This window comes from Papio anubis, chromosome 1, assembly GCF_008728515.1.
Source record: "Papio anubis isolate 15944 chromosome 1, Panubis1.0, whole genome shotgun sequence".
In the NCBI taxonomy this organism is placed as follows: Eukaryota; Metazoa; Chordata; class Mammalia; order Primates; family Cercopithecidae; genus Papio; species Papio anubis.
In genome coordinates, this window is record NC_044976.1 from 198,072,509 (window position 1) to 198,084,902 (window position 12,394).

A 12,394-nucleotide genomic window follows, 5' to 3' on the forward strand; every position below is an offset into this window, starting at 1 on the left:
CTATGCCTTGTTCTCATTCTTTGGGGGTGTTTTCCCATTAAGTATAATGTTTACTGTGGGTTTATTATAGATGCTAATTATCAGGTTGAAGATATTTCCTTCTCTTCCTGGTTTGATGAAATTGATATTGGATCTTGTGAAATGATTTTTAATTAAATGATTTTATGGTTCTTGCCTATATTCTGTTAATATGGTTAAATCATGTTGATTTTTAAACATCAAATCAACTCTGTGTTACTGACAAAATAAATTTGTGTTCTTATAAATTACTTAGCCTTAGGTATTTCATTGTAGCAACACAAAACAGAATACACTGTTATTTTAATTTTTCACATGTATTAAAACTTGTTTCATGGCCCACCTGTGGTCTATCTTGATAAATGTTCATTGTGCACTGGAAAAGAATGAGTATTTTGTTGTTGGGTATAATTAACATTCTATAAATGTTAAGTAGATCAAGTTGGTTGACAGTGTTGTTTCAATTTCCTTTAGCCTTACTAATTTTCTCTATACTTTTCCAATAACTTATTGAGAAAAGGATGTTGGAGCCACTGACAATCGCTGTGGGTTTGTTGATTCCGCCATGTAATTCTATTCGTTTTTGCTTCCCATATTAGGTGCAAAATATTATGGATTTTATTATGGATGAATTAATCCCTTTATTATTAAGAAATTACCCTCTTTATCCCTATTAAATTATTGACTCTGAATACTATTTTATTTGGGATAAATATAGCTGTCTCTAATTTATTTAGTGTGATCAGGGTATATCTTTTTCTATTCATTTACTCTTAACCTACTCATTTCTTCATATTTTACAAAAGTGTTTTCGATTTGTTTCTTTGTCAGCATGATATAGTGTGGCCTTGTTATTTTATTTGACCTGAAAATTTCTGCCTTTTAATGGGGCATTGAGACCATTTACATTTATTATGGTTCTTAATATATTTGGGTTTAAAATCTATCATCTTGCCATTTATTTCTTGTTTATTCATAGTTCTTTTATTTCCTCTTTCCTATTTTTCTGCTTTATTTCAAGTTTAGTATTTTTTATAATTCAATGTTATCTTAGTTGTTGATTTATTATAATTCTTTGTTATATCATTTTAGTGGTTGCTTTAGAGTGTAGAATATACAGCTTTAACTCATTAGTCTACCTTCAAGTCATAATGCTGCAAATATAAGAACCTTATAACAGTAAACTTCCATTTATTCTCACATGAATTTTGTACTACTGTTCCCATGCTGTTTACGTGTTTACATGCTACACATCTCACACTACATTTTTTGTTTTTCTTTGAACAGTTAATTACATTTTAAAGAGATTTATATAACAAGAAAAATAGTCTTTATACTTGCTCATGGATTTACTATTTCTGGTGCTCTTTATTTCTTTGTGTCGATTTGGATTTCCATCAGGTATAATTTTTCTTTTGCTTGAAAAATTGCCTTTAACGTTTCTTGAACTGTAGGTCTGTTGTTGAAGAATTATTTAAGCTTCTGTGTGACTGAAAAATTATTCAATTTTCCTTTGCTCTTGAAGATATTTTTGTTGAGTATAGAATTCTAGGTTGATTTTTTCTTTCAGAACTTTAAAAGTTTTGCTCCACTGTCTTCTGGTTTTCATCATTTTTGGTAGGAAGTCTGTGTAATTCTTATTTGTGTTCCTCTGGATATAATGTATCTTTTTAAATTTGGCTGTTTTTAAGAGTATCTCTTTATTACTTTTTAAAATAATTTTATTTTATATACCTTGGAGTAGTTTAACTCATATATCTTTTGCTTGAGATTCATTGAGCTTCTTTTTTTTTTTTTTTTTTTTTTGAGATGGAGTCTCACCCAGTCACCTAAGAGTGCAATGGTGTGATCTCGGCTCCCTGCAACCTCCATCTCCCAGGTTCAAACAATTATCCTGCCTCAGCCTCCCGCGTAGCTGGGATTACAGGCGCCCACCACTACAACCAGCTAATTTTTGTCTTTTTAATAGAGACGGGGTTTCACCATGTTGGCCAGGCTGGTCTCGAACTCCTGACCTTGTGATCCACCTGCCTTGGCCTCCCAAAGTGCTGGGATTACAGGTGTCAGCCACTGCACCTGGCCTCATTGAGCTTCTTGGATCTACTACTCTACCCTGCTAATTCTGGATACCTTGGTCTCTCTGAACTTATACCTCTGTCTCCTCAAGTCAGGACCCCTGCCTGGTTGCTCAATTCTTGTGCTGTGGTCTGGAAACCCTTTCTAGTCAGTAAGCTGTAGCAATAATAAGGATTCCCTGGTTTGTTTCCACTCTCTCAGGGATCACCATCCTATATGACTGATGTCCAATTTTTTTTAATTTCATGATTTTTTTCTGCTTTTTAAATTGTTTCATGTAGAAAAGTAAATCTAGTTCCCATTACTCCATCTTTGCTGAAAATCAGGAGCTAACTTTTATTGGACATCTACTATACACGAATTACTTTAAATTCATCATTTCATTCAATTCTATCAGAAAACCTATGATACAGATACTTTTAACCTATTTTACAAATAAAGAAACCAAGGGATAGGACAGGATTAATGACTAAAGTCACATATTCTATAAATGGCAGATTATTTGATTCCAGATGTGTTTTGACTACAAAAGGATGTGACTCCACGTAAAACAGAGAGAATTATAGAAAACTACATGAATGTGCATTAAAAATCTATTCTGTAAAATTTTGTTTTAATCAAAACCACTTTACTGAGCAGTTTGAACTACTTCTTTCTCTTTTGGTGGAAGCAAGGACATAATCTGAGAATGATAGTTTTACACTTCCAATCACTATCTTTGCTGATTTTCTTTCTTGTTCCTTAATGATATCCTGGGCAGATTCTACACATTCCTTGACATTTTGTTTAAAAAAAATCCATTCTGCTTTGAAGCTCCAATTTCACACTAATTTAAACCCCTCTTCACTGGAGTCCAGGAGGTTTGGAGATGGGAAAGGAGGATTATCTGCTGTATCATTCTTCCTTCTCCAACCCTTGGAGTGGAACCCTTTGTATACTTCCTCTCCCTTGTCTTTTCAACACTAACCATTTTAAGGTCATGGGCTAGGAGAGAATAGAGGAGGCAGAGATCTTCCCATGTAACTGCCACATTTGTGATGCTAAGGCACGACTGGCATTTTCCTATCTATTCTTGTGTTCCCATGTTCCCATAGATAGATTTTCCTGTTTATTCTTCATGTTCTCATGTTCTCTGCTTTTGAGATGTGTGGTTTTATGAGGGAGTTCATCTTCACTCAGATCCCTTCTGTCTCTGCCTCCTTCTGGCCCTGACTGTGATTCCATTTCCCCTCCGGATGAAGCACTGCCTTCCAAGAAGAGCAAAGTGATGACTATACCATGGTTTCTGCCACCTCATATAATCCCTCTGCTCCCTCCCATGGAGCCAGGTCCTCTCTGACATTCTCAGAGGGCTGAGAGTAACTAGGATGGCTTTGACCACCATTCTTTTCCTAGGCACTCCACACTAAGGCTCCTTCTTGCCCTTCAGTCATAGATTATTTCTGCAAGGCTTTCCTCTTCAGTTCCCTCTCAAAATGACATGCAGGAACCAAGCTTTTCTAAGAAATCCCTCACTATCATCAGCTATAGTGGCAACAAAGGGATGGAATGGGGACTGCTCTATTCTTCTGCAGTCAACAAGCCTCTAGCTGGGGGTACGATCCCAATCCCGGTCTCACCTTGTGTAGCATCTCATTCTCCCAGATAATTTTCTTGGAATCCCACCTCATTCATTTAAATTCTGGAGGTGAGGGAATTACCTTATGAGAAAGGATGGGAAAGGAACTACCTCCCACTGCGAGAGTAGCATGTTCCTCCCTGCTATCCCCCGTAATCTCCTTATAATTACTTATTTGCTGGGCAATGATTGTGGTTAGTAGGTCCTGTTTAGCTGCCTGCGTGTCAGTAAACTCTGGGGGGATTACCAGGCCCCAGTGTTGGCAGCTCTATTTAGACTGTGGCATATCAGTGCCTCTTATTTTCAGATGAAGCTCCAAGGCAACAGTAAAAATCCCACTCAATATCTTGTTATATAAACAATGGCTCTGCTCAGCCTTCTACCGTAGCTGTTCAAAATATGCGCACAAAAGTTGATTTTAATTTTACTTTGCTTAGTGCTGCTTTCGCCACTTTGAAAATCTTGATAAGCACCAAAGTGCTCTGAGCACGTGGAGAGGCCTGGAGAAGGTCACTACGGTGTGCAATAATACAAAATAAATTAACTTCTCTCCTGCACGAAGTGGGCACAGTCATGACAGAAAAAACAGGGTGCTTTCTTTTGAGGCTGACCTGGTTTTCAAGAAGTAGGAATGAAGGTTGGGGAAGGGAGGTATGGCAAAGAGAGAAAAAAAGAAAAGGAGGGAAAGGAGGAAAGGGTGGGGGAGAGAGAGATTGAGAACACAGACACTCCTTACTTTCATTCCTGGCTCCCATGAACACAGCCCAGAAGGAGCTCTGTGGGCCCCTCTTGGGACAGGCTAGAAGCTGGCAGGCTTCTTTTACCCACAGAGCTATTTAGAGCTCTGGCCTCTCCAGCAGGGATGAGTGCCATGGCCCAAGGAGCTAGCATTCTTGACCAGGGGAGGTAGGGAGGGATGAAGAGAGCTTTCAAGTGTATTTAACATTCTCCTCACAGCCCTCTCCAACGGGTCTCCCTCTGTCCTTTCTCCAGACACCAGACTCCTAAGTTTACTGAAGAAAAATAAGCTCATTAATCCAGACTCAGCCTAACATAGCAAAAGAAACAAGACATAGTCTGCTGGTGAAAACCCTGGATTTGGAGGTAAGTTCTACTGGCCCTGTTCTTTAACGAAAGTTTAGTCTATGCTTTAGACTCTAAAACAAGTACCTTAAAATGTATTTCTTTCCCGTGTCCTGACCTTTTCCTCCTTTTTAATGTTAAGCTTTTTTTCTGCATTATAATCACCAAAACTTTTGTTGACAGCAATCTGTTTATATCCTGAGCACATGTTGTGCTCTGAGCTCTGAGAAAAGTGTTAGAGAGACTCAAACGAGAGAAAAATGCGTCCCTACTTAGTGCTATTTAGAGGAGAAAGAAGCAGGTGTGGGCTTAGACATCAGGGTACATGGAGGAAGGAGAGCATCTAAAGTGTGAGAAGATGGGTGAGGACGAGAAGAGGAGCTTTTGCCCAATCTAAGCAGCTTCCCTGGTGTTGCCCAGACTACTCATCGTGGATGCTGTTCTACTTTGTAATCAGGATACCCCAATCTTCCGCTTTTCGAGAAAGCCCCTTGACGACACCATTACTCTTAGCTTTTAGCATAGCACCTGGCATACAGTAGGATTATAGGCTGAATGAACCTGCGCATATGTGAATTAATGAATTGGCAGGGTGCGGGAAGGAATGGCCACGTCCTAAGTTCCAAAATCCTCTCCAGACCTCTGAGCAGCCTCTTTGGGAGCCTTTAAGAACACTAAAAGAGGCTTTTCTTATTGGGTGAATAATGCCTTACATATGTAGGCTGCCTTTTTTTCCTGAAGAGTTGTTCTTACCCATCTCACTTGATCTTCACACAAATCTGACTGGGAGCTGTGTTGGGGGAGCCTATTGTATTGTATCACTATTTTATTGACAAGGAGGCTGAGGCTCAGAGGAATGACTACCCTCAATCCTTCTGTGTTACTCTGGAAACTCATTTAACAATAGTGTGATTTCATCTGACTAGGCACCTGTGGTTTCAGAAATATACAGGTTCAACCACTGATCTCTGATTAAAAGCTGGGGGTCAGTATCTCAGTCTTCCATTGATCAGGTTAGTTGTGATGCCTTATTGTCTCTAGACCATAAAGAAGATGGAGAGGCACATGGTCAGGGAACAATTGTATAAGCACTTTGATTTGGAGAGGAAGAATGCCAAGCAGGCTGAAGCCAGACTGGACCAAAGGCTGCAGAAACTGGAGGATATCTGCCCCTACCATGTGAAATTGTTGACCTGGGAGCAGAGGCAGCTCCAAAAAGAACTGCAGAAGTTGCAGCAAGGTAAGACTTTCAGGACTGGGGAGGAAGATGCCCCAGAGGCACAGCAGGGCAGTGGGCCCATCACTCCGCTGAGGCCCTTTCAGAGCCCTGAGTGCCAAGACAGCAAGAGCTTCTGATCAGAGCCTGGATTTTAGGCTGACTAGCCTTCCTTGTCCCTCCCCCGTCAATTACATAGCTCTCCCCAGCAGCCTACCCGTAAGCCTTCTTGAGCTAACATTTCTCAGGCTTCCAGTCACTGCCATCATTCAAGTTAGCTCTTTCTTGCTTAAATCCTTTGTTTTCTTCTTTTAAATTTTATTTTTCATTTTGATTTTCTTTCATTATCTGGGCTGATTTGGTTTCACCCATTTTTTGATATCCGATCTTTCTCTTTTGGATCTAACAACAATTTATCGAGCAGTTACTAATGTGCAAGTCGCTGTCTTAGCCCACTTTATGAAAGTTAAAAAAGAAAGGAAAGAAAAAATGTCTCTGGAATTAGTACCTCAGCTTCCTCCAATGTCAAATAAAAGTATTTCCTACCTTATGAAGTTATTTGAGGATTCAGGGAGCACTTGGATGAAGTAAGCGCTATATAAGTGCACACTCTTATCAATTAAAAATTGTTACACAATTCAAACCCTTCTACTGTTTTTGTTGAAAATGGTCACAGTTGTACAGTCTGTAGAAACTAGTTCTCCTTTGTTCATCATTAAAATAATTAGATTTTAATATTACTTAAAAATTCAGCACAGGAAAGAAATATCTTGGCTCTTGAAGACTACATCCTTTCTTACTGAAGGCAAGTGCCAGAACTCAGGAGTCTGAAATGGACAGAGCATGTTCAAGAGGAAGGCCAGGTGCTATAAATGAACATAAAATATTTCAGGTCAACAGAGCTTATACATGACATAAATGCCAAGAGTAATAGCCAAATGTCTAGCCTGGGAATTCTTTCTAACCTCCAGCTTCAGGTTTGAAAGATACTCTGAGCAACTAACCGAACTCCTCTGCTTTCAATTTCCCTGTCTGCAATAAATGCTTAAACCAACCTAGAATGAGAGCTCACATACTGGAAAAGGGTCTTAGAAGGCATTTGGTTGAGTCCCACTCTTATTCAAAAAGGACACTGAAGATCAGATGGCTACTCTCAGGAGAGTGTACAAAAGGCCAGGCCCTAGTAAGTGGCTGTCCTTGCTGAGTAGAGAGTTGGATTGGAAACAGTATGAATCAGGAGGTAGAAAACTTTGATTCAGGTGCTTCTGCCTCCATATCCTTTGGGAAGTCATATTCTCTCTAAGCCTCAGACTTCTTGACAGTAAAATCAGGGATACAGGAAGGAAGCAATATGTATTAAGTCTCAATATTTCTTAGGCACTGTGCTAGGCAATAGTTTTCCATGATTCATTTAAATGAAATTGTTATTGAGATTCAATTCTATGCCAGTGAGTAGATTATTTAAGATGCATGTTGCCAGTCCTTTGGGTCAGCAGGTTAGAAATTAGGCTTAAAAATCCACATTTTTAACTGAGATGATACTAAGGCAGATTATTCTGGGACAGGTGTTTTTCAGACTAGACTTTGCAAAACAGCTACTCAGGTAGAGTCTGGAATGCAAATATGAAAAACCGTGGTCTCTGCCCTCAAGGTACTCATATTTACATTGGAGAGTAGTTCCGCTTATAAAAAATGATTATCAAAACTGCTAATTGAGTTCTTCGCACAGTAGGGCAGGAACATAAAAAGGTTCCTGTGTCTATCAAAGGGCTTTAGCTAAGATTTCCCAAAAGACACAGTATGTGAGCAGAATCTTAGAGGAGGAGGAGAATGGGGAAAGGGTGGGAAGTTTGTCAGGAGGACGTATGGAATGGGGCCACTCCCGGCAAAAGGAAGAGTATGTACAAAGCCACATAAGTGAGCACTGCTTGCCTCAAATAGCTCAGTACTGCAGGCACGTGACATGGAAGTGGGGAAGAGGAGAACGTGTAGGTGCAGTTTTCAGAGACAACGCAAAATAGCCAATGTCTCCAATCCAATCCAATCATGAATGACTTCACAGGTCTTGCAAAAGAGTTGAGAGTTCACCCTGTAGGGTTTGAGACTGGTGAAAATTACATGCTGAAATGTTAAAAAGATCATTCTGGGTGCAAAGTTTAAGGTAAAACAGACCTCAGGCTATAGTCAGAGTAGACCTGATAGAATTACAAAGTTCAGGCCATGGTTTCAAGGCCTAAACTAGGGCATTGGTCAGGTGAAGCAAATGAGAAGACGAGCATCTCAAGATATTTAGAAAGTAGAATTGTTGGAGCTTTAAGACTAAATATATGTCCAAGGGTAAAGAAAACCAGAATCTAAAGTATATTGCCTGGCACAAAGTAGGTGCTCAAATGAGCTTGTCAAATCTGGTAACTGGGTGGGTAGAAGTACCATACCTTCACAGAGAGAACATTGGAGAAACATCAAGTTTCAAAGAAAGGATATGTTCATTTCTCAACCTATTGTCCCCATAGGTCTAAACTTCAGAAGACAGACCTTGCTGGGAGAAGTAGCTCAAAATCCCTCAGTTTATATGGAATAGGTGAAGTTCTTACATGTAAGAGACCCCCACAAAAGACCCCAAGGAGAAAACAAAGGATGAGCAGCTCACAAAGAACTCTTCCTTGTTCTGATCACTTCACAAAGAAGCGATCATATGAAAGAGTATTAGGAGTTCATTGTAAATTCTAGGTTCCCTATCTGGTCATATTCCCTCTGCTTGGTGCCTATTAAACGAACTGTAGATTTAAAGAATTCTCTCCCATGAGCAAAACTAGTCCAAGACTTTCAACTCTAAATGACCAGTTCATGAGATGTCTTAAAAACTAATTGAGTTCTCCATAGCAGCTATGTCTGCAAGAAGCTAAACCATCAACTCAACAAGTGAAAAGTCCACTTAGTCATGGCTGGCAGTTGCAAACTCACAGTTGGGTAGGAGGTCACATAATTGCGGTGAAGGAGACAATCCACTCACACCCAGTCATTTTGCTTTTGAAAACATTGTGCTTGCCAAGTAAAATGTTCAAAGGAAACCTCTATGGGCTTAGCCAGTTTAAACCTCTGATCTTAGTGTTTCTAAATCCTCTTTAACATATACTAGGTAAACACTGGAAAACTGCTTTAAATTTTTCCGTTTCCATCTATCACACCAGATGAACCTAATGTGTAATATACACCAAGGTTTATACGCATTGGTTTTCTGAAAGCCCAGTTTGCAGAATTCTTTTTCTTCTTCTTATGTTGGTTTCCTAGGGCTGCCGTAACAAAGAACTACAAACCAGGTGCCTTAAACAACAAAAATGTATTGCCTTACAGTTCTAGAGTCTGGAAATTCAAAATCAATATGTCAGACATGTTGGTTCCTTCTGAAAACTGTGAGGGAAGGCTCTGTTGCAGGCCTCTCTCCTTGGCTTATAGATGGCTGTCTTCTCCCTGTGTCTCTTAGTGCTCTCCCTGTATGTGTCTGTGTGTTCTAAGTTCCTTTCCTTATAAGGACACCAGTAATATAGGATTAGGACCCACCCTAATGACCGCATTTTAATTTTGTTATCTCTGTAAGATCTTATCTCCAAATAAGGTCCCACTCTGAGGTACTGGGGGTTAGGACTTGAAAGTAAAAAATTTAAAGACACAATCCAACTCATAACACTTCTTAATTAACTCAAGCAAAAACCATGAAGAAAAAGTTCTCCTCTTATTTGGGGAATGGAATTCAGAAGAGACCAGAAGATGTTCTCATGTTCTCACCACAGGGAGGGCAGCAGCACAGAGCCCCACAGGCTAAGAAAATGAGGTAAGAACTTGATTACTAAACTCATGGGTATGACATTAAGTCCCTCTTCCCAACTGACCTCTTTAAACTGTTTTCCTGAAGAAATGCTCCGTTCCCCTTCTTAAGTGAGACATTTTCCCTACATTGTTACCATTCAATTTCACCCGCCACCCCATTCCCACCTATATTACCTTGGCTGATACTGAAGAGGACCACATTCTAGTAAGTTGAAAGATCTAAAGAAGAGCCTCTTTATTGGTTTTCAGAGATCTTTCTTTTATCTCCTTTCTCAGAGCGTTGGCAACCCGTATGACCCAAGACACATACAAAAGCAAGTCCCAGCTGCCTCCTTCACATGATCCTGGCCTCAAAGACTCCATGAAGAGCAAAGAGCAGCTACTCTCTCAAAATAACAGAACTGCCTGCTTCACGAAAGAGCAATCACAAGCCCAAGAGAAAGATTCTGTGAATCCACCTAAGGACGTAGACTCCAGCAAGGGCATCTCTGTTCTATGTCAAAATCAAGAGGTTTCCACCAACACCATAGAACAAGGTCCTAGTTCCAGCCCAGCTCGTAATAGTGGAACGGCACATGCTGATAAGACCAGATCAAAAGATGTTGCTGTAAAGCCAGATGGGAACACTGGAAAACAAATTCCTCCAAATCACACGGAATGTGCAGGAAGCTTCGAAGGCGAGTTCACGAAGCCAGCCTTCTTAGAGTTGCTTTCAAAGGCCAGAAATGTGCATTATCTCCGGCACAGGGTCCCCCCTGAGTCTGAGAGGTTGCTTAGCATTGGGGAGGTATTTGGGAATGGGGAATCCCTGGAAGGCAGGCGAGGAGTGTGAAAATAAAGCGCCTTCTAAGTTTCTTCCTCTCTAACCATTTAACATAGCCTGATAATAACATATTCCATTATTGCTAAGGAAATGTGCTCCTCAAATGGCTATATTAAGCAATACAGAGAAAAACAAACAAACATAATTGAGTTACAATTTTATTTTAAACTTCCTATTATTTTCCGGGAATATAATATTTCTTGAATGAACAATGCTAATATATGAAAAAGGAGGGGAGGAATGAATCTTCTGAAAGTGCTTTTTAAGGGATGTGTTTATGATGTCATCAACAATATGAATATATATTGATGACTGGACTTGGGAAAACAGTGAGTCTTGCTTTCAGGGACTTCCGGTTTCTTCTAGGAGATTCTCATGGTGCCACCTGCTGGCAAAACGGCATAGCTATTCTCTTTTTTTAGTTTGATATACAGTAGTGGTAGGAATAGGAATGCGATTGTAAACATGTACTGTAACATGGTCTGCAAAGAAAACCCGCTCTTTAACCACACCCATGTGCTTTCTTTGGAAGCCGTTTCCTTCTTTCCTTTATTTACAGATAGCTCCATTTTAGTTTTCACCTTCCCACTTTCAACCTGCTCCTATCAAATTTTTTGAATCCTATTGAAAGAATAATGGACAATCTTTTCCGTCTTGTATCTTTGAGAATCAAAGGATTTAAAAAACTTTTAATCATCTCCCAACATGCTGTCAAATGCACAGCAGACTCTATCAAAACGATTTCACTGTAAAATAAGAGGTACTAACATTGTTAACAAGTTATTGTTTCAAGTAGGCCTCTATGACTTGGGCTACATTGTAAAAGAAGCGATTAGATTTTGTTTCCCATTCAAGGGATCCAAATATCACACTAAAAATAAGTAGTATCATAAGTCATCAGAAAACAATAGCTTTTTGTTAACGCATTTAAACTTACTGTCTACCTAATGAAGTGTAGAATAAAATCATCACCACTTTTTATCTATACTGACTTTATTAGGAAAATCATCTTGCACCATAGGTCTCAAAGAAATCATGCCTCTATGGTGGATAAATTCAAATCTTCAGCCCAATAACAAATTTTAATTCCAGAAGTATAAACTTGAGGGCCTATTTCATATCTGGCATCCATACTTGATGTAACCCAGCCTGGGATATTTTGATGAAACAAGGTTATTTAGCTCAGAAATGATAAAGGACCTCAACCTACTAATATAACAAAGGGCCTGCAATGAAGATTAATTCATATTTAATTTATAGTTCATTAAATATAAATTTGAAGTACATTTAGTTTGAAAACATTTCATTTAATTCAGATTTAGAATTCCTTGTGTTTAAAAATAGTAATTCCTAATAGCTCCTATTTTTCAGTACCTCCCCCCATCCTGACACATTCCACACAGCATGCCAACTGATCCTCAAAACAATGCTGCAAAATTGTTTTCTTTATCCCCATTTTACAGATAAGGAAATCGAGGGAAGAGTGGTGGCAACTTGCTAATAGATGGCAGTCTAGCATTTGATCTCTCCTCTACTCAATTTCCTTGCTCACGCTCTTTCATTACACCACACTACCACCTATCTGAAGACAAAAGCTTAGATCAAACATGTGAGAGTCAGTTTCATCAGCCCAGCCTCTGGCCTTCAATGGGGAGACAATACTTTATAGTGAAAAGAACACAAGAAATCTGCTACTTCCAAGATTTTCTTCCATGAAGCAAAGCAGCAGAGG

General features: G+C 39.3%; 1 protein-coding gene across 1 annotated transcript; it reads left to right on the top strand.

Moving 5' to 3' along the window:
* The first annotated feature begins 4,636 nt into the window (after positions 1-4,636).
* Positions 4,637-11,641, top strand: CCDC190 (coiled-coil domain containing 190). The gene is made up of 4 exons (XM_009192688.4): positions 4,637-4,816; positions 5,837-6,035; positions 9,717-9,843; positions 10,116-11,641. The coding sequence occupies exons 2-4, from the start codon at positions 5,849-5,851 to the stop codon at positions 10,669-10,671; spliced, it is 870 nt and encodes a 289-aa protein (XP_009190952.1). The 5' UTR covers positions 4,637-4,816; positions 5,837-5,848; the 3' UTR covers positions 10,672-11,641.
* The last annotated feature ends 753 nt before the right edge of the window (positions 11,642-12,394 follow it).

Bases quoted from the DNA above. Each gene is read 5' to 3' on its own strand.
- CCDC190 (XM_009192688.4), top strand. From the start codon at position 5,849: ATGGAGAGGCACATGGTCAGGGAACAATTGTATAAGCACTTTGATTTG. The intron at 6,036-9,716 runs GTAAGACTTTCA...AATTAACTCAAG, and splicing joins ACTGCAGAAGTTGCAGCAAG to CAAAAACCATGAAGAAAAAG. The intron at 9,844-10,115 runs GTAAGAACTTGA...CTCCTTTCTCAG, and splicing joins CCACAGGCTAAGAAAATGAG to AGCGTTGGCAACCCGTATGA.